This window comes from Oncorhynchus tshawytscha, linkage group LG10, assembly GCF_018296145.1.
Source record: "Oncorhynchus tshawytscha isolate Ot180627B linkage group LG10, Otsh_v2.0, whole genome shotgun sequence".
Classification (NCBI taxonomy): Eukaryota; Metazoa; Chordata; class Actinopteri; order Salmoniformes; family Salmonidae; genus Oncorhynchus; species Oncorhynchus tshawytscha.
This window is the reverse complement of record NC_056438.1, coordinates 50,670,934-50,693,854: the sequence shown is the minus strand read 5'-3', so window position 1 is coordinate 50,693,854 and position 22,921 is coordinate 50,670,934. Positions and strand designations below refer to the sequence as shown.

The window sequence follows — 22,921 nt, the reverse complement described above, 5'->3', positions numbered from 1 at the left end:
GGCTGTTGATTGTGGCCTGTGGAATGTTGTCCCACTCCACTTCACTGGCTGTGCGAAGTTGCTGGATATTGTCAGGAACTAGAACGCGCTGTCGTACACGTCGATCCAAGGTATCCCAAACATCCTCAATGGGTGACATGTCTTGTTGAATATGCAGGCTGGGACATTTTCAGCTTCCAGGAATTGTGTACAGATCCTTGCGACATGGGGCTGTGCATCATCAAGATGAAACATGAGGTGATGGTGGCGGATGAATGGCACAACAATGTGCCTCGAGATCTCATCACGGTATCTCTGTGCATTCAAATTGCCATTGATAAAAGGCAATTGTGTTTGTTGTCCGTAGCTTATGCCTGCGCATACCATAACCCCACCGTCACCATTGGGCACTCTGTTCACAATGTTTACATCAGCAAATCGCTTGCCCACAAGATGCCATACACACTGTCTGCCATCTGTCCAGTACAGTTGAAACCGGGATTCATCCGTGACCAGCACACTGCTCCAGCAGGCCAGTGGCCATCGAAGGTAAGCATTTGCACACTGAAGTCAGTTATGGCGCTGAACTACAGTCAGGTCAAGATCCTGGTGAGGATGACAAGTACACAGATGAGCTTCTATGAGATAGTTTCTGACAGTTTGTGCAGAAATTCGTCAGTTGTGCAAACACAGTTTCATCAGCTGTCCGGGTGGCTCGTTTCAGACCATCCAGCAGGTGAAGAAGCCGGATGTGGAGGCCCTGGGCTGCCGTGGATACATGTGGTCTGCGGTTGTGAAGCCGGATGGACTAACAGCCAAATTCTCTAACATTCAACTTTCTGGCAACAGCTCTGGTGGACATGCAGTCAGCATGCCAATTGCACGCTCCCTCAAAACTTGAGACATCTGTTGCATTGTGTTGTGTGGCAAAACTGCACATTTTAGAGTGATCATGCTGTTTAATCAGTTTATTGATATGCCACTCGTCAGGTGGATGGATTATCTTGGCAAAGGAGAAATGCTCACTAACAGGGATGTAAATACATTTGTGCACAAAATTTGACAGAAATAAGCTTTTTGTGCTTATGGAAAGTTCTTCTCTTTCATTTCAGCTCATGAAACATGGGACCAACACTTTACATGTTGCATTTATATTGTTGTTCAGTATAGTTTAGAGTGAGGCTGGCAAACTCCCTAAAAAAAAGCCCAGAATAAAATGCATTGTTGACTATTAAACATTCAGATTTTTGTTGTGTCTGTGTGAACCCTGCTTTTCTCTCTTTGACTGCTCTCCTGTTGGTTTGTCCTGTCTTGGAATTTCCCTTCTGCGGGTTGATAAAGTTCATTCATTCGTTCATCAATCACACAAACATCCACCACAAAATGAACATGACACAGGGCATCTTTAAAATCTTACAAGGCATATAATTGACACAAGGTTCCAGGAACAAACAACAGCAAATTACACATATTTATTCAACCTGTTTTTTCTTGCATCTATCGTCACCATAAACACAAAATCTCCACAGGTTTTTTTTCTGAAAACAAATAGAACCCAAAAAATTTAAAATTAAATTCCAATGGTTTTCTTTCAAATTGGCACCTTTCAGAAATGCCTGCCACATTCAACTCATAAAGGGGAAATAAACATGTCCAGGACCCCTGGTTATATCAGACCTGGGTTCGAATACTATTTGAAATTATTTCAAATACTTTATCTGTGCTTGATTGAGCTGGCCTGGCTTAATGGACCAATAGAATAGTCCCAAAACTGCAACCCCCACCCATCTGCAAACACAAAGGCAGGGTAGAGCAAACACAAAGTGTTTGAAAGATTTCAAATAGTAGTTGAACCCAGGTTCAAGTTATACATTATGCTATTTCACCCGTCTCAAACTGCAGCCATCTCAGTGGTCCATATTTATCTGCATACACAAACACTCATCGATAGACGTTTATGGAGAGTGTCGACTCACCTATCGATCCGTCATCTTGTGATCTCTGATCTCAGTCTTTGTGCAGACAATACCATCTTATCGACTTCCTAGGCCTCTTACGTCATAAAAGTGCAGCGTTTATAAAGAGGGGGGATTTTGAATTATACAGACGAGAGCGGGAGAGGGGTTAGAGGAGGACAGGAGAGGGGGATGAAGGGTGCTGGGGGAGAGGGGGGGGTGCTGTGCAAATTTTGTTCAGTGGCATTGAGAGGCGTGGCCATTAAAAGTGAGTGAAGTCAGCGTGAGTGAGTGGTTAACTGTGTTTTTGCATTGGAATGTCACTGTGGGGCAGCCACGGGCAGCTCACATGGTACGCTCTAGGGAACCCTATGCCTACTCACATAATAACCTGTTCATCAGATCACTACCCAGTGTCACTATCATAATGCTTGTTTCTAGGCGTTTTCACCTATTCAATACATGTGTTCTGAGACCAAGGTTCATAGTCAGTCCGAGAGGACTCTTAGGTTTTCACCCAACCTTTACTTAATTATGTTCAATTGAGCCAATTGATTGAATAATGAAGTGCATATCAGATCAATGGAATAGAATTGTGTGAAGGCTGGAAGGAAAACCTGGATGCAAAAGCTCCTGACTCCGCCAGGACCGGCTTTGATAACAGCTGCAGTCCTCCTGCGTGAGTGCTCTGAACTCTATGATTCTGAATGGGGTCATGTTATTTCCTGTGTGTTCCTCCTGAATTCTCAGCATTTTCTGCCTCAGAAGCCGAAGTACAGGCCTAGCGGACGGGTCGCTTAGCTTCCCCGGTTCTGGGGTACAGCCATAGACTGAAGACCCTCAATTATAGTGTGTGACCATATCTCTGGAGCCCTAACTCTCCCCAATCTCCTCATTCATCGCACTTTCGATGTTGGCTATTGACGAGCACAGTCCGTATCAAAACCTCTCCATCTGGCCCTCAGGGGGCCCATTCAGTCTAATGGAAATGTCCGCAACATTGTGTAAGAATCTATGGCTGTTCAATGCTTTCAATATCATGTGGAGTAAAACACGGAATCAGTTCTTATTGCAAAACGTTTCTATCCGTTTCCATCTTGTCGAATAAGCCCAAATAGACCTTCTTTGTCAAGCGACCACACACTTTTGCAGTATAATGAAGCACTGTGTCATTGTCATGAAGCCACGCTGTCACGTCAAAGCTTCGGAGAGCACAGAAGGTCGTCATTTGCAAATGAATAGTATGCCATGAAGGACAGCCTGGGAGGGAGAGATTAAAGAGTGTTGGGAGTGTGAGGGAGAAGAGGGAGAAGAACGTGGGAGATAAGACGGAAGGGAGCAAGATCGGGGACGGAGGGAGCTGGGACGCAACGGAAAAGACAGAGAGAGGGTGGGGGTTGGAGACAAACAAGTCAGCGTCACGGAGTTCCAATCGCTAAGTCAACTAGTCCAAGCAAAGAAGCAGTCGTTCAGACATGCAAACAGTCTGCTTTGCAACATGTGGTTTGAGTGCAGTATAACCCCTCCACTGTAGCTGACTGGCTCAGTCTGAAAATATTGGTCATTGGTACCATAACAACTCAATCATTAGCTACAAAGTAACACATTATAATGCTAACTGAGCTCCATTACCCGAAGACAGAACAAACACACACCCAGCCCTCTCCTAGTTTCCCTTCTTTCTGTAAGGTAGAGCACAAACTTCAACCTAAATACAGGTTCTACCATATACTGCCAATATAATGTCGATACTGAGGACTACTGTGGTCACATTGACACAAATATGTTTTATGTTTCCAACAAATTCCCCAATCCAACTAAAGCCTAGAGAAACATATCTGCTTTGGGAGAGATAGAACAAGGGGTGGAGGGATGGGAGGAAATATGGATAGAGGGATGGAAGGGTCATGTTACTCCCACAGCAGAGGATCAAGTCGTTGTGAATATGATCACGCCTAATATTACAGCTTACATTACCAAGCAGAGGAGGGGAAAAAAACTGCTGATGCAAAGCGCTTTCATTTTCTCACTGTTGTGCCCTGTGATGTTGTGTGGGTTTAACGCTAAGACGTTTTCAGGATCTTACCAAAACCCCTGGGGCCAGCTTATCCTCCTTAAAACTCATCAATACTTTATTTCACTTGAGTTTGGGAACACTTTTTCGCCCCAAAGATGCTCCAGGGGGTTTGATATTCTGTTTTTAATAAATGATGTCCTCAGACATAAAGACTGTTTAAAAGAGTGGGAAAACAAACATTTGGCTCAACGTGGCTGAAAAGTCCCCCCTACACAGTGTCAACCAAGACTTACATCCTCTATATCGCTATGGTCTATAGACTGACTCTTAACATGTCTTCGGTACAGATATGTTAGAGCACCCAAACACCAGAAAGCAAAACTAAAGAAAAATGTGAAAAGACCAGCTGTAGTGGTGCCGTATACCGTAAAATAAAAGACAAGAACAGAACCCCAAAATCTATGAATAATATAATACTCATTACTCCATTTTTGTTCTGATCTGAGACCAAAAGGAAGTATTTTTCCTTATTTTAGTTTTATTTTGGCAAATTAACTAGGTAAACCCCCGACATCGTCTCCTCGCCTCTCCTCCCACCCCTCGTCCTGCCCCCCATGTACCAAACTCAGTCCCAATTGGTGGAATCCCCTGGAATCCCCTGTCAATTACCGCCGGAGCAACAACGTGACCAATGAGAGCAGGTAGAGGGCGATGAAGGGGAGATTGTGGTTGGCTGAGGCTTTCACAACCTTCTTGTTCTCCGGGGGGTAGGCATAGAGTTTGGGTCTGTCTGTGTTTGGGGCCATGAGGCGTGGGCCCCGAGCACAGTTATCGTCAGCACACATGCCACTTCCTGAACCACTGACATCATCACCTGGGGACAGAGCAGAAAAATAAAATACATTTTTAGAGAAAGAATCTGATCTGTATGGTACAGCAAGAAAATGTCTCTGCCTTATGTGCCAGTAATCACTAAGTCAAACGGGCAATACCACCCCTTTTCAATCTTACATTCATAATGTCCCAGCACCATTCCAGTGTCTACATGTGAAGAATCTCGTTACAGGTTTCCAAAATCCCTGTTTTTTACATTTAATCCCACTTTGATGTCATTGAGAAGTACTTTTTAAGGACCTTTCTTACCTTTTTAACCACAGAACATACAAATGCGCCGTTTTCACATATGAAGACACTGATATTGTGCTAGAGATAATGAATATGAGTTAAAAAGTGGTGGAATTGCTCTTTAAAGAGTTGATAATACATGCAAGCTCTGCTGGCTGAAAGGTGCTTTTCCATTTGCAGCCCACTTTGTACATGTAGAATACTTCATTGGCTGGAATCCCAAAATGAAGACATATATTCTCTAATACCTTATCCTGTTATAATTCCTAGTAACTACAAACAGCATTTAAATCAGGCATGTGATAGACACCTCAGAAGCAGGAAGAGGGCACTCGGGTTCAAGCCCCAGATATAAGGAAATAAGACTGACAATAATGCAGCACGAAAGTCTGCCCTCAATTGTTAGAAACGGCATCACAATTTAGGCCAAGTTCTTTTCTCCGTAACTTAATTCCAGCTCCATCCTATAAAAACTGAAATTGCACTGTCTATTTAAATCAAACACACGTCACAGAAGTAGGAAAGTGAGCTCTTCATGGTTAAATATTCTCTCTTTCTCTAGGCCTCCTTTATTGTGTAGAACAATAGCTTTCAGAATAGCTATAAAAGGGACAATTTATTTTCTACGCAAAACAACAAGCTGAAGACAATTAAAACAGCATATCAAATATTTCCAGGCAGTCGTATGATGTCAACATGACACAATCTCTTTCATAGCTGGAGGATGTTGTACCTGAATCAGTATGCACATTGTATTAGCTGATCCTAGGTCTGTACTCACTGGTGTCCTGAAAGTCTACATCGTTGCCATTGAAAGCGTTTCTGAGGCGATTGGTCATGATCTTGAGCTGCATGATCTGTTGGCGTATAGTCATGTCTGGCTTGGTGATGTCGATCTCTACCTCAGGGTTGTTGATCTGACTAGCCAGGCCGTCACCCATCACCTCTGGAAGGTACCTGGGAGACAAGGAGAGAGGATGACTGGGGAGAACTCAAATACACACACACTCACAAATGCACACACTCACACACGCACAGAGACACCCGAAAGCATGCACACTCACTCACACATATACAAACAGTATACACACACATATAGCATGCTTGCGCGCACACACATACAGACGTGGTTTAAGGTCATACCTGGCACGAGCCATCCCGTTCCAGCACTTGTCGTCGCCCTGGGCCCTGGTTGCCACCCTGTCGCTGCAAAGGGTGCTGGGTAATGAGACCCAGTAGGACTGCATGTCCCTCAGCCTTCTCGACACATCAGAAACCTGGGGACCATGACATTATGTCATTAGTACATACAGTAGCAAAACGTTTTACAATGGAAAATGAAAATGAGCATTTCTTATTGGACAAGTTCAGGTAGACCCTCCCTGTTTCAGTCCCTTTTCTTTCGTTTGGTGCCTAATGAAAACTACCTGTGTACTGGAAACTGCTATCAAAAGCTATTCGATATCAAGTTTGTTCAAGCATTTACATTTTCTGCAGACAGCTTCTGTATTAGCAACAAACAGTTTGTTTATTGTAGGAAAACAATGATTCTTGTTTCCATTCCCTCACATTTGATATGCATCTGACTCACTGCATTCTTGACTGTAGCTTTGCTATTTATGCATTCTTCACAGATTAAGAATAAACATGACTAAACAGGAACAGTATCATATCTCAAGTGACTGAGAAATGAGAGAGAGAGAGAGAGAGAGAGAGAGAGAGAGAGAGAGAGAGACTGAGAGAGAGAGCAAGAGAGAGAGAGTACTATCGACAGTATCACTGACCAGTTTCTCCAGTCTGGCCCCAGAGGTTGGGCTGTCCTGCACTGTAACCTTCCCCCTCTTCTTCACCTCCTCCAACCCAATGTTGCTGGTTCCTCCCTCCCTCAGGTTCCCACAGGCCTGAAACACCTGAGAGTAGAGAGAACGGGAGAGAAAGGGGAGAGTAAGAAGGAGAGAAAGGGGAGAGAAAGGGGAGAGTAAGAAGTAGAGAAAGGGGAGAGTAAGAAGGAGAGAAAGGGGAGAGTAAGGGGAGAGTAAGAAGGAGAGAAAGGGGAGAGTAAGAAGTAGAGAAAGGGGAAAGAAAGGGGAGAGTAAGAAGTAGAGAAAGGGGAGAGTAAGGGGAGAGTAAGAAGTAGAGAAAGGGGAGAGTAAGAAGTAGAGAAAGGAGAGAAAGGGGAGAGTAAGAAGTAGAGAAAGGGAGAGTAAGAAGGAGAGAAAGGGGAGAGTAAGAAGGAGAGAAAGGGGAAAGAAAGGGGAGAGTAAGAAAGAGAGAAAGGGGAAAGAAAGGGGAGAGTAAGAAGGAGAGAAAGGCGAGAGTAAGAAGGAGAGAAAGGGGGAGTAAGAAGGAGAGAAAGGGGAGAGTAAGAAGGAGAGAAAGGGGAAAGAAAGGGGAGAGTAAGAAGGAGAGAAAGGGGAGAGTAAGAAGGAGAGAAAGGGGAGAGTAAGAAGGAGAGAAAGGGAGAATAGAGGGAGAAAGTGAGAAAAATATTCGGTTGAATATTTAGGGACAAAAACTACAATGTCAAAATGACAGTTGAACTCAACTTTCAGCATCGTAATGAAACTTTGTCCTCTAAACTCTTACTCTCCAGTACTGAAACTTCCCCTTCTGAATTGAAAACTCTAAACCCAGTACTTAGCCACCTTATACATGACGAAACAATACAGAATTGTGTGTGATCTCTTTAACATCTCACACAACAACACTTACTGTCGTTAAAACTACTAGCCCTAATGCACTACTTACAGTAGTTAGCACTACTAGCACTATTACTGTATAACTACTTACAGTAGTTAGCACTACTAGCACTACTACTGTAGCACTACTTACAGTAGTTAGCACTACTAACAATAGTTAGCACTACTAGCACTACTACTGTAGCACTACTTACAGTAGTTAGCACTACTAGCACTAATACTGTAGCACTACATACAGTAGATAGCACTACTAGCACTACTTACAATAGTTAGCACTACTACTGTAGCACTACTTACAGTAGTTAGCACTCCTAGCACTATTACTGTATAACTACTTACAGTAGTTAGCACTACTAGCACTACGACTGTAGCACTACTTACAGTAGTTAGCACTACTAGCACTACTACTGTATAACTACTTACAGTAGTTAACACTAATAGCCCTACTACTGTAGCACTACTTACAGTAGTTAGCACTACTAACAATAGTTAGCACTACTACTGTAGCACTACTTACAGTAGTTAGCACTACTAGCACTACTTACAATAGTTAGCACTACTTACAGTAGTTAGCACTACTTACAGTAGTTAGCACTACTAGCACTACTAATGTATAACTACTTACAGTAGTTAACACTACTAGCCCTACTACTGTAGCACTACTTACAGTAGTTAGCACTACTAACAATAGTTAGCACTACTAGCACTACTACTGTAGCACTACTTACAGTAGTTAGCACTACTAGCACTATTACTGTAGCACTACTTACAGTAGTTAGCACGACTAGCACTACTTACAATAGTTAGCACTACTATCACTACTACTGTAGCACTACTTACAGTAGTGAGCACTATTAGCACTCCCAGCACCACTTAAGGTAGTTAGAACTACTTACAGTAGTTAGTAGTACCAGCAATACTTACATTAGTTAGAACTACTTACAGTAGTTAGCACAACGTACAGTAGTTAGTACTACCAGCACTACTACTTACAGTAGTTAGTAGTACTAGCACTACTTTGCACCACTTACAGTAGTTAGCACTACTAGCACCACGTATAGTTGTTAGCACTACTAGCACTACTTACAATAGTTAGCACTACTAGCACTACTCACAATAGTTAGCACTACTTACAATAGTTAGCACAACTTACATACATGAAGGGAACATTTTGACATTTGCCATATGGTTGATGAGAAACTCCATATTGCAAATGTACGGTCCCTTACTAGACGTCCGCGAATGTTTCTAAAATTTGCGGACGGCGGCGGGCCAGATCTGGGCCAGATCTTCCGGGAAGTCATCGAACGAAGTCTCTCGGACATTCGGTTTCCATTTTATAAAATTTTCAAATTTTTTCATTTTTCCGCTGTCCCTGTAAATCCCGCCAGAGGGCGAATGGAATCATATTGCAAATGTACAACACATCACCAATCACAATGTGGCCTTTTCTCCTAAAAGGAAAAGACTTTGAAGACGAAACTTGGTGAGGATAGGTTTGGCATAATGGGGAGTTGGTCCCAAACAAGATGGCATCGAGGCCTCAACACTTTTTGAGTTATGGCCATTTTTCTGGGATTAAAGGTCAAAAACTAAAATAGAGCACTAATTTGACCCCTCACGTCAAAGTACATAAACCTACGGTGTCAGGGAAAAAAGAACCAGCCATTTATCTATTGTAATTTAAGAGAAATCGTACATTGTACAATTGGTGATGTTCAAAAAATTGTGTTTTTTTACCAAAAAAGTTACAGATCCAGTTGCAGCGTGTTCAGACAAATATTTTTTAAGTAATTTGTAAATAAATCAATTCTTAACATAAAAGACTTAAAACTCAAAATTCTACAAGTGCCTACCCCAAGGAGGATATGTGTTCACTTTCAGCTTCCTGTGTCAACCAGAAGTGCCTTAAAATGGTGTCATAGGTGCAGTTTCGAAGGGTTAAAAAGGTCAGATCTTTTCAAAACTTCATATGTGTGATTAAGCAACCCTCATGAGCTGTAAATCTGTAATTTCTCCCAACAAATGTCAAAGAAAAGCTCTCTCACACACACAGCAAGGATGGAGTGAAAAAGTGCGGTGCTTAAAGACACTCAGAGCCTGCAATGGCATTACCATTATGTCTAGGCTGTGCCGAGTTCAACGAGATGCCCACCTTGACCGTAGCTCGCTTGGTCTGAGTGCAGTGACCGTCAAAAAAAGAAGGCCCATAATGAAGCCTGGACCTAAATTTCAAGTGCTTTTGGGAGACAGAGAGAGAACCGTTAAGGTTAGAAGCACAATTTGACCTCAGGAACGTTCCTGAGGTCCTCCCGATCTGTGCAAACCTTGACCATGTGGCATTAACCCTTAACAGTGAAAACAGGGTTTTTTCATCTCATAGTTTACAATGACATCTCTCCCCATAGGAATACATTGCCTGCTCCTCTAAATTCAACCTGTAGCCTATGTGGGTTATGAATGCCTTATGAACCTGTCTTCGATGACAATCCATCAGGCCACTATGAGGTCTACCTGTGTCGATTCTAAGCTTCCTGAAGCAACCGGAAGTGGTTAAAATCACCCTAAAAGTGTTTTGCCATGCCCAACCTGCAGTTTGATAGAAATAGTGCATTCAACCCTGTGTAAATCAGTCAGTTCTTAATATATAGACTTAAAACTCAGGATTACGTAAAAGCCTACCCCAATGAGGATATGTGTTTACTTTTAGCTTCCTGTGCCAACCGGAAGTGCCATAATTGGGGTCAAAGGGGCTGTTTCGAAGGGTTAAAAAAGTCAGATCTTTCCAAAACTTCATATGTGTGATTAGGCAACACTCATGAACTGTAAATCAGTCATTCATCCCATCAAATTTCAAAGAAAAACTCACACACGCACACAGCAAGGATGAAGTGACACCGTGTGGGGCTTAGAGACAGACAGAGCCTGCAATAGTTACCTTTGTTCAAACTATCAAAGAACCGTTAGAACTAGAGCTCTAAAACTTTAGAAACCCGTTCTAGAGCTTAAGTCGAGATTGCACGGTGAGTTATGTGGCTCTAGAGGTTCTCAGAACGAGAAACAGCCTCGTACATTTGCAATAATTTCAATTCATTTTGACATCACGAAAATGACGACATTTAGAAATGTCCCAGAGTCGCACGACGAGGTGCATTGAAACCGCCTCGGCCCATAGAGATGGACCCTAACGTTTCTGTCCGATAGCTCATTCAAGGACCCTGTAGTAATGCCCAGAAAATATGGATTTTCAACACCAATTAAGGTCGCTACTCAGGCTCCAAATGACCTATCGAGCCGAAACTTGGGATTCGGGGTTGCCTCAGCTAGGCCTACATATAATGTCAGAACTGGACCCGCAGCTAGAACGTAACTATGTGGTTTATGTTTTTATTATGGTTTGAACAGAAGGCGCTGTGAATTTTGGGCCTGCCCTGAAATATGTGATAGTTGGCCTCTAAACGAGTTAGAGAAGTGGGTGTGGTGTCAGTTTGGTGTCAGAATGAGATCTAATTTACTGATGGACGGTGACTTGCTGGCTGACTTTTGTCCATTTGCAATATGTTTAAACAGTGAGGTAAAATCACCAAAATTACATTCTGAAATCAACACCAACGAGAGATGGAGAGGATTTTGGACGTTTTTCAAAAAACGTTAAAAAACGAGTCCCACTTCTCTCATGTCACCATCGAGCGATGGAGAGGTACCACTAGCACTGCCCGGCCATCCCGAGTTCATCAGGCCAGTCAATTTTGCATTTCTGCTGAATTTTTGAGCATGTCAAATTCGTGACGGTAACTGCCCATTGAAACATATTGCAAATGGACAGCCGTGCACCTGGTGATTGGAATGGGTTACCAGGAGCACATTTAAAAAAATGTTTTTTAATGCCATTTCAGGGTAGCAAGGGGTCCACGGTTGGGTAGGGAGTAGCCCCCACCCGTGCCCATCCAATAGGGGGCGCCCCTTGTCATTTTGGACGTCCCACTTCTCCCTCAGTATACATGACAAATAGACCATCTAGGTTGATTCATGGTTTAACATAGTGCTATATATCATTTGGGCAGTATAAATGCCTTTTGGACATGGTTCACTGACTTTTGGGTTTGCAAACCAACTTCCATTGATTATACATGGCAAATAGATATAACATCCTGATTTGGCACTTTCAAATCTTTCACAATGCATTTGTACATTTCTTATGGCATTTGGCAACAAAAAAAGTGACTTTTGACTTCGACTTCCTATGAAATCATATTGCAAATGGACAAAACATATGCCTTATGGACAAGTAAATCATTTTTTTATGGTAATAAAATATGACAAAAGTATGTTCATACAGTTCTTATACATGTGTAATTGACAAAAAAATCTAAAGAATTTCGAAAAATGGTCCAGAAAACACTTTTTTAAGGGTTGATAAGTTTTTGATTTTCTTTTCACATTTTTGACTTTTGACTTCCTATGAAATCATCTTGCAAATGGACCAAACATATGCCTTATAGACAATAAAAAATAAAAAATAAATAATGATGCTAAAATTTGACAAAAGTGTGTTCATACAGTTCTTATACATGTGTAATTGACAACAAAAAAAATCCAAAGAATTTCGAAAAACGGTCCAGAAAGCACTTTTTAAGGGGGTCATACGTTTTACTCTTGGGTCTTGACTTGTGTTACATTTGCAATATGAAAAATTACGGTAGAGCGCACTCGCCATCTATTGGATTTTTGCAGTGTTACACTTGGCATTTGCCACATGGCATTGAAATGAAATGTTGTCCAATTGAGTGGTATTGTACATCGTGTATATGTTTCGTACGGTGCCAATGTGTTCCCATTCATTTCTGTCCATTTCAGGAGGGTGTTCCCTTACAATAGTTAGCACTGCTTACAATAGTTAGCACTACTTAAAATAGTTAGTACTACTAGCACTACTTACAATAGTTAGCACTACTTACAGTAGTTAGTAGTACTAGCACTACTTAGCACCACTTACAGTAGATAGCACTACTAGCACTACTTACAATAGTTAGCACTAGTTACAGTAGTTAGCACTACTTACAATAGTTAGTACTACTACCACTACTTACAGTAGTTAGCACTACTAGCACTATTACCGTATAAATACTTACAGAATTTAGCATTACTACTGTAAACACTACTAGCACTACTTACAATAGTTAGCACTACTACTGTAGCACTACTTACAGTAGTTAGCACTACTAGCACTATTACTGTAGAACTACTTACAGTAGTTAGCACTACTAGCACTACTACTGTATAACTACTTACAGAATTTAGCACTACTACTGTAGCACTAGCACTATTTACAGTAGTTAGCACTAATAGCCTGCTTACAGTAGTTAGCATTACAATAACTAATTACAGTAGTTACCACTACTAGGACTACTAGCACCACTTACAGTAGTTAGTAGTACCAGCACTACTTACAATAGTTAGCACTACTAGCACTACTTACAATAGTTAGTACTACTAGCACTACTTACAATAGTTAGTACTACTTACAATAGTTAGCACTTCTTACAGTAATTAGCACTACTAGCACTACTGAGCACCACTTACAGTAGTTAGCACTACTAGCCCTGCTTACAGTAGTTAGCACTACTATCACAACTTACAATAGTTAGCACTACTTACAATAGTTAGCAAAACTTACAATAGTTAGCACTACTTAAAATAGTTAGTACTACTAGCACTACTTTCAATAGTTAGCACTACTAGCACTACTTACAATAGTTAGCACTACTTACAGTAGTTAGTACTACTAGCACTACTTACAGTAGTTAGCACTACTAGCACTACTTACAATAGTTAGCACTACTTACAATAGTTAGCACCACTAGCACTACTTACAGTAGTTAGTACTACTAGCACTACTTACAATAGTTAGCACTACTTACAGTAGTTAGCACTACTTACAATCGTTAGCACTACTTACAGTAGTTAGTACTACTAGCACTACTTACAATAGTTAGCACTACTTACAGCAGTTAGCACTACTTAAAATAGTTAGTACTACTTGCACTACTTACAATAGTTAGCACTACTTACAGTAGTTAGTAGTACTAGCACTACTTATCACCACTTACAGTAGATAGCACTACTAGCACTACTTACAATAGTTAGCACTAGTTACAGTAGTTAGCACTACTTACAATAGTTAGTACTACTAGCACTACTTACAGTAGTTAGCACTACTAGCACTATTACTGTATAACTACTTACAGAATTTAGCATTACTACTGTAAACACTACTAGCACTACTTACAATAGTTAGCACTACTTACAGTAGTTAGTACTCCTAGCACTACTTACAATAGTTAGCACTACTTAAAATAGTTAGTACTACTAGCACTACTTTCAATAGTTAGCACTACTAGCACTACTTACAATAGTTAGCACTACTTACAGTAGTTAGCACTACTAGTACCACCTTTAGTAGTTAGCACTACTAGCACCACTTACAGTAGTTAGCAGTACTAGTACCACTAAGCACTACTACTGTAGCCCTATGTACAGTACTTAGCACTACTTAGCACCACTTACAGTAGTTAGCACTACTAGCACCACTAAGAACTACTACTGTAGCACTACTTACAGTAGTTAGCACTACTTACAGTACTGGGCACTACTTAGCACCACTTACAGTAGTTAGCACTACTTCGCACCACTTACAGTAGTTAGCACTACATACAATGCCAGAGGACTCAGATTTAACATCATATAGTAACCTAAGAATTTCAATGCCAAGAACACACACACCTCCTACGCTCCTTCAGATTTAAGTTAAACTGGCCTCTTGTTTAGTCTGTTTTGGATAGCTCTGAGGCTCTCTGCCTCTCCTGCATAAATAACTGTTCTATAAAACACGTAAACACACATCTATGAAATACTGTATGGTACCAACCTGAGGTAGAAGGTGCCCCTACTCACGGATGTAGAACTAATTTGTCCTACTCCCAATCCTAACTGTAACTCTGTTGACATGTGATAACTAATGAAACCAGGGCAGCTGCAATAGCAGTAGTTGCACATTGAAACACTTTATGAATCAAACTGACTTTCTAAACCTGGTAGGACGAATAGGCCTATACATCATCGATAGAAGATCATCGATCATCGATAGAAGACTGTCAATAAGCAGGTGAAGCTGTCCCTAGACACTAATCTCAGGTCAGCTGGTTTCCTCCCTAGTGGTTAAGGTTAGAATCATGTAATCTGATCCTGTCTGGTGTTGTGAAGGCTAGTCTGCCAGGTCATGGCAGAGCCTCAGGCCAAATCTGACCTCGACACCTGCGCAGTACAGAGAAGCCTTTGTTCCCCAACACTATTTACATATTTTCCCACCTTCACTAAATAAAAAAAGTAAGATTTCATGGCTCCTTATGCTTTTTAACAGGCACATAAAAGTGGTGCTCGTACACCATTAAAAGGAGAAGTTAATGGCTGGCCTTGAGACTGTGTTATGAGTCCCTGTTCAGGTATGTGGAACATTATTACATTAAATCAGCACAGGTATTCAACATCAGGCTCTGAATACGTGATATGGCTATGAGCCCTGATCAACACCGTATTAGTTTGATCGGTAATAATATTATAAAGTGTGGACTGGCGGTAGTATATCTGTAAGTGTGCGTGTGCGTGCGTGTTTTGTGTGTGAGTGTGCATGTGCGTGTGTGAGTGCGCGTGTGTGAGTGTGCTGACTGCTGTACTGACCTTGGTGTTAAAGGTGTCTATGTTGTCCATCATGGTGGTGATAGCCTCTGAGATGCGCTTGGGGAGAGAGAGGAACACCACATTCACACTGGATGCACCCTCAAACCTGTTAGCCACCTGCAGCATGGCATCTACAGAGACAGAGACAGGGGGGGGGGGATACAATATTAAAATGCGAATGTATGCTTATAGGCATTGAATGAAATGAGTGTGCAAATGTCTGCATGAGTGTCTCACCAGCCAGGTTTCTCCACTCTGTGTCCAGGTCGGCGTGGTTGGCAAGGCAGCCCTTCAGCACGTTTGCACAGTAGTTGGCACAGGGCCTGGCAGAGGGCACGCCACGGCAGTGGCGACAGTACGTCATCTTCATGATGGCACGCACACACTCTGGGCTCAGGGGCACCTGGGAGAGGAAGCACACAACAAAACAGATGACACATACAGTACCAGTCAAAAGTTTGGACACACCTACTCATTCAAAAGTTTTTCTTGCACTTCAATTTAACAGGTGTGCCTTGTTAAAAGTTTGTGGAATTTGCTTCCTTCTTAATGCATTGGAGCCAATCAGTGGTGTTGTGACAAGGTAGGGGGGTATACAGAAGATAGTCCTATATGGTAAAAGTCCATATTATGGCAAGAACAGCTCAAATAAGCAAAGGGAAACGACAGTCCATCATTACTTTAAGACATGAAGGTCAGTCAATCTAGAAAATGTCAAGAACTTTGAAAGTTTCTTCAAGTGCAGTCGCAAAAACCATCAAGCGCTAGGATGAAACTGTCTCTCATGAGGACCGCCACAGGTAAGGAAGACCCAGAGGTACTTCTGCTGCAGAGGATAAGTTCATTAGAGTTAACTGCACCTCAGATTGCAGCCCAAATTAATGCTTCACAGAGTTCAATTAACAGACACATCTCAACATCAACTGTTCAGAGGAGACTGCGTGAATCAGGCCTTCATGGTCAAATTGCTGCAAAGAAACCACTACTAAAGGAAACCAATAAGAAGAAGAGACTTGCTTGGGCCAAGAAACATGAGCAATGGACAATAGACCGGTGGAAATCTGACCTTTAGTCTGATGAGTCCAAATGTGAGATTTTTTGGTTCCAACCACCGTGTCTTTGTGAGACACAGAGGAGTTGAACGGATGACCTCTGCATGTGTGGTTCCCACCGTGAAGCATGGAGGATGTGTGATGGTACTTTGCTGGTGACACTGTCATTGATTTATTTAGAATTCAAGACACACTTAACCAGCATGGCTACCACAGCATTCTGCAGCGATACGCCAGCCCATCTGGTTTGCGCCTAGTGGGACTCTCATTTGTTTTTCAACAGGACAATGACCCAACACACTCTTGATTGGTACTGTATATCATAAATACCTTTCAATATTAATGCATACACTCAATTGAGGTACTTTACACAGTGTAGGAAAGACACAAATGCCCCTGTGAGCATTGACAAATCAGAGGCAGAAACAGCCTGGCATCCAGGCTAAATACAGACCGACATGTTTCCCTTCAATCATGAAATTAATGTCCCTGTGAGTTCTTATGGTTTTCTTTTCATACAAAGCCTTGGCCGTTCCAACACCTCTATGAGCAATAGCATATATGTTCTAATGACAAACAAGACTGAAAGAAATGCATCAGGCCCTCCAGTGACTGTCCCTGCCATTCCAACGGTTACTACTGCTTCTGCCACTACTACAATAGTTCCATTATTGTCATTCGCTATCATGGGTCCTGAGATATGTGGAAAGGAGAACAGCTTAAGATCCTGTGAATACGCGAGTTTCCTTGGCGATGGGCGAACAAACGACACACACACACACACACACACACACACACACACACACACACACACACACACACACACACACACAATACAGCGGGAGTTCACTTCCCATGGCCATCCTTTTACGCTAGCGCCGCGCTTGTAGGTTTTAGTCAACCTGGTTACCGTGGAAACTGATCAGCCGAGAGAATGAGCTTTTTTCCCCACTGCATGACACATCCGTCTTCACTTTCCACCAGATCCCTCCATCCTTCTTTTCTTCCGCCTCTCTCTCTCTCTCTCTCTCTCCCTCTCTCTTTCTCTCTCTCGCTATCCCACTGGGCTGTTCCCTCAGGAAAGGGCCTTGGTGCATTATGACTGAAACTGGGTTAATACCAGTAAGCCCTGCTAGTAAGAGAGCCCCGGCTACGCATACAAAACTCCAGTATAAGTGTGTGTGTGTGTGTGTGTATCTGTGTGAGAGGGAGACTGAGAGCTCAGCTCGGAATACCAAACTCCTCTTAGCTGACATCGGGGGCGGTGTGATGCTTTTCCTGGAAACCGCCACCCTTGTCATACCAAAGTCAGACAAAGCGTAGTTAGCAGAAACATGCAGACATTAGCTAACAGTATCCAATGTTCTAGACAAATGAACATCAAATCAAATCAAATTTTATTTGTCACATACACATGGTTAGCAGATGTTAATGCGAGTGTAGCGAAATGCTTGTGCTTCTAGTTCCGACAATGCAGTAATAACGAGCAAGTAATCTAACTAACAATTCCAAAAAAAACTACTGTCATACACAGTGTAAGGGGATAAAGAATATGTACATAAGGATATATGAATGAGTGATGGTACAGAGCAGCATAGGCAAGATACAGTAGATGATATCGAGTACAGTATATACATATGAGATAAGTATGTAAACCAAGTGGCATAGTTAAAGTGGCTAGTGATACATGTATTACATAAGGATGCAGTCGATGATATAGAGTACAGTATCAACGTATGCATATGAGATGAACAATGTAGGGTAAGTAACATTATATAAGGTAGCATTGTTTAAAGTGGCTAGTGATATATTTACATCATTTCCCATCAATTCCCATGATTAAAGTGGCTGGAGTAGAGTCAGTGTCATTGACAGTGTGTTGGCAGTAGCCACTCAATGTTAGTGGTGGCTGTTTAACAGTCTGATGGCCTTGAGATAGAAGCTGTTTTTCAGTCTCTCGGTCCCAGCTTTGATGCACCTGTACTGACCTCGCCTTCTGGATGGCAGCGGGGTGAACAGGCAGTGGCTCGGGTGGTTGATGTCCTTGATGATCTTTATGGCCTTCCTGTAGCATCGGGTGGTGTAGGTGTCCTGGAGGGCAGGTAGTTTGCCCCCGGTGATGCGATGTGCAAACCTCACTACCCTCTGGAGAGCCTTACGGTTGAGGGCGGTGCAGTTGCCATACCAGGCGGTGATACAGCCCGCCAGGATGCTCTCGATTGTGCACATGGTCTCAGGACCACGGACAGAAGCCTCTTCCTCTAATGATACCTGACAGTGATGGCACTGATGAGCTAGGTTCCTTATCTACTAATTATAATGGGATTGTTAACCTGCTATTGATATCGTACCAGGAGACAGTTGACTTTACATAAAAATAGACTGTTGATGATATTGATGTTGACAGCAGGTCAGTGACTATCTATTGATTAGGAAACAGTCAATATGAATCAATGGGAATGCAGGGTTCTGGTGATGACATAAAATAGTGTTGTTTCACATCCTGACTCGACAGCACGCCCCGTGTCCCCCCTCCTCTCCTCCTTCACTCCTTTTCTCCTCCGCTCGTTAGGCAAAGGAATGAGTCAGGCAATCACTGTTTTGATGAGAGAGAGAGAGAGAGAGAGAGAGAGAGAGAGGGGGGGGCTGTTTGGGAGGGGGTTGGGGGTGGAAAAGGCATATGTGGAGCCCGAAGAAAAGAGTTGACAATAATAAAGTCCCAGAAAGCAAACGGAGAGATGGGAGAGAGAACACGAAGACCTAGAGTCAGGGAGTAGACACAAAGGAAGAGACAGAATATTTGAAAGGAAGGATTTTTCCTTTATTTGAGTTAATGTTATCATCCTGCACACATTCAATGAACTGAGGGCTTTGTAGCACGACTGCAGCCAGAGAAGCCTATTATCGTCACCGTCTGATGGAAAACTCTTATCTCCAAAACAGAAACTTTTCAGGAAATGGACAAATATTTTCCCATTACAGAACATACAGTTCTGAAACGTCAGAAGCTATTTTCCATACATTTTCTTGGTCCTAGAGTCTTGAAATATTCAGAGTACATGGAAGGGAGTCATTGTCTTCAATAAATGTTTTTAAAAAAAAAAGTAAACTGTCAAAGATGAGAGGTTTTCATCAGACAGCGACGCTATACTGTTTAGCCTGATCCCAGATCTGTTTGTGCTGTCTTGTCAACTCCTTTTCATTCATTGTCATGCCAAACAATGAGGCAATGAGAGGGACACAAACAAATCTGGGTTCAGACTAGCATACTGTAGCTCTGACATCCCAAACCATAGACAATAGGCTTAATGGAGTGAGCAAATCATCCATGCCCTGATTGCTTGAGGTTAATGCTCACAGTTTCCCTCCCTGTAATTCTTTGGATGCACACCAAGAAGAAAGAGAGAGAGAGAGAGAGAGAGAGAGAGAGAGAGAGAGAGAGAGAGAGAGAGAGAGAGAGAGAGAGAGAGAGAGAGAGAGAGATGCTGGGCCTGGCTAACTGACACAGACACAAACTACACAGTTCTACACACCGACCTTACACTAATTAGGTAACCTTTGGAGAATTGTGAATTAAGAGCAAGTGTGTGTGTGTGTGTGTGCGCGCACGTGCCACACCAATGACATTATCAGTACTACATGTAAACAGTACATTATTCAACCTTACCACTGTGACCCTGACTACACTACATCTCCATATACTGTATACATGTCAGAGAGGTCCTGGGAATAGGGTGGCCTCTCTCTCTCTCTCTCATTGTGTAATTAATGAAGATATATGAGTAGCCTCTTCCCCCTGCGTTAGCCGTACTAGACTCCAAGCCTCGTAGTGATATATATGGCGCGTGCTGTGGCCTACTTCCTACTGTACCATCAGGACAGAGAGCGTCCCTGAAAACTGGTGGTGATGTTGGAAGGTAGGGAATACACACAGGGAGGAGAGAGAGAACTACCTCTGAGCCTCTCTTTGTCTCTCTCTCTCTCTCTCTCTCTCTTTCTCTCTCTCTCTCAATCTTTCCTGTTCCTTTATGTGTGCACACTAACCCACACTCACAGATTAACACACACACACACACACACACACACACACATCTGCAGGCGGTTGGAAAGGAGAGGCACCATAAAGTATAGCCCTGGGCTCAGGCAATCAGCTCCTGCTACAGCAGTTAATGTCAACGCACCCATGAGAAATGGCCCCCTCCACACACAAGACAAGAGTAAGGTTCAAATCAGAGCACTACTACCGAGAAACATCCGCTCTTCTGTAGGGGGTCAATATTGATGCGATGGTGAAAAATGTCCCCCCCGTCATGCATAGTGCAAGGGGAGTGTTATAATCAGCGCACCAATGACATTTGTTGATATTACCGCAATAGGGAAAGATACAGTTCACACTCTCTCACATTCTGAAATACGGAAAGTGCAGTTATTAAAGTGAAATTAGGCTTTTATAAACTGTTTGAGGTCATCTCTTTGCAACAGTCATGAGGAGGTATAGCCTACTAAAAGTGTGTTCACTACTATATAATTGTCCTCTCCATAAGGCAAGGTCAGGGTATTGTGCTGATGTGAAGGTTAGCGTGTTAGCGTGATGCACCTCTCTAAGTGTGTCCCTATAGAGGGGATAAGACACACAGCCCACAAAGAGGGACCTTCGGGTAACTCAATTAAGCGCACAACGTAGCATTGCTTAGCTGCAAGCATAAGGGAATAAAGCCTAGAATTACAGTGGCCACAGGTAGCGAAGCCTAGCGAAGCGAAGCCGCGAGCATAAGGGAATAAGGCCCAGAATTGCCATGGCCACAGCTAGCATAGTGTAGCCTAGCGTAGCCGGGGGAATAAGGGAAAGCATGGCAGAAGTTAGCCTAGCCATGCCACAGGCATACTGTAAGTGGGCATTAGAGTTAGCATGGGCTTAAGGGTAAAAGGCCAGGCATTAGCATGGCAACAGTTAGTGTAGCCTAGCCTAGCAGGGGAACAAGGAATAGTATTAGCATGGGCAGACAGCCAGACGCTAAGCTGGCATTTCTATTTATGACGTATACCCTGTGGATCCACTCTCCAGACCTGCTAGGCTGGACTACAGAGCACTGCCAGCCCGCAGGGTGTCAGGCTGATAAGCAGTTGCTAGCTATCTCACCCCCACACACCTATTCCCCTCCCTTCTCCTCCTCTCCCCCAGAGCTTCTTGATCTGATCCATATTTCCTGACTATAGCCGTGTTGCTGCTGCTGAAGGACATTCAGCGATGTGTCCATTAAACGGCATTGGCTGGGGAAAATGCGTAAGTAATGAGTGCGGCTCTTACAAATGACAAAATGTCATCCTTGCACTAATGCCGGGGCGCAGGGCAACCGTTGCTATTCTCAATGAGGTCAGGGAGTATTCTGGCACGCATTAACACAGGCACACAGACAGTACTCTGGGATACGCTGTGATTTGATGGCAGGGGAGGGGGGAGAGAAGGTGTACATCTCACAGTGATCTATTGTCACAGCCAAGGTCAACATTGTTTGTCCCTCTCACTCCTCTGTTACCCGTTGTCTTCCATTCGCTCTTTCTTCTCTACCTCATCTAAACCCTCTCTACCGGCTCTTTCTCTCTCCGTTTCCCTTTCTCCTAACCACACAATCCCAACTACAGTCTGATTGGAACTACAGGGAGGAGAGAGAGATGGGGGGAGGGGGCGTACCCATATCCCAGCATGCCATCTGGCATTCTGCTCAGCCCGCTGCACCCCTGGCTGGTCCAATCAGACTCAAAACTCCACATAATGCATAAATCTCCCCTTTCTCCTCCTCACCTTCCTCTCTCCTCCATTCCTCTACTCTCAACCCATTCCTCTACTCTCCTACCTCCCCTTCCTCTACTCTCAACCCATTCCTCTACTCTCAACCCATTCCACTACTCTCAACCCATTCCTCTACTCTCAACCCATTCCTCTACTCTCAACCCATTCCTCTACTCTCAACCCATTCCTCTACTCTCAACTCTCAACCCTTCCTCTACTCTCAACCCACCCTTCCTCTACTCTCAACCCCTCTACTCTCAACCCATTCCTCTACTCTCAACCCACCCATTCCTCTACTCTCCTTCCTCTACTCTCAACCCATTCCTCTACTCTCAACCCATTCCTCTACTCTCAACCCTCAACCCATTCCTCTTCCTCTACTCTCAACCCAACCTCACCCATTTCTACTCTCAACCCTCTCCTACCTTCAACCCATTCCTCCTTCCTCTACTCTCAACCCATTCCTCTACTCTCAACCCATTCCTCTACTCTCAACCCCTTCCTCTACTCTCTCCTACCTTCCCTTCCTCTACTCTCAACCCATTCCTCTACTCTACTCTCAACCC

General features: G+C 43.1%; 1 protein-coding gene across 2 annotated transcripts in view; it reads right to left on the bottom strand.

Moving 5' to 3' along the window:
- Positions 1 to 1,380: 1,380 nt before the first annotated feature.
- The window catches only part of LOC112236614 (glypican-1), a 120,624-nt gene continuing 99,083 nt past the window's right edge, over positions 1,381 to 22,921 (bottom strand). For both annotated transcript variants that reach the window (XM_042328697.1, XM_042328698.1), the window contains 6 exons: positions 15,750 to 15,915; positions 15,513 to 15,643; positions 6,861 to 6,986; positions 6,220 to 6,353; positions 5,858 to 6,033; positions 1,381 to 4,825 (listed from right to left, as the gene is read on the bottom strand). In XM_042328697.1, the coding sequence (XP_042184631.1) occupies positions 4,617 to 4,825; positions 5,858 to 6,033; positions 6,220 to 6,353; positions 6,861 to 6,986; positions 15,513 to 15,643; positions 15,750 to 15,915 (942 nt within the window). In that variant the 3' untranslated portion in view covers positions 1,381 to 4,616. The remainder of the gene's footprint in view (positions 4,826 to 5,857; positions 6,034 to 6,219; positions 6,354 to 6,860; positions 6,987 to 15,512; positions 15,644 to 15,749; positions 15,916 to 22,921) is intronic.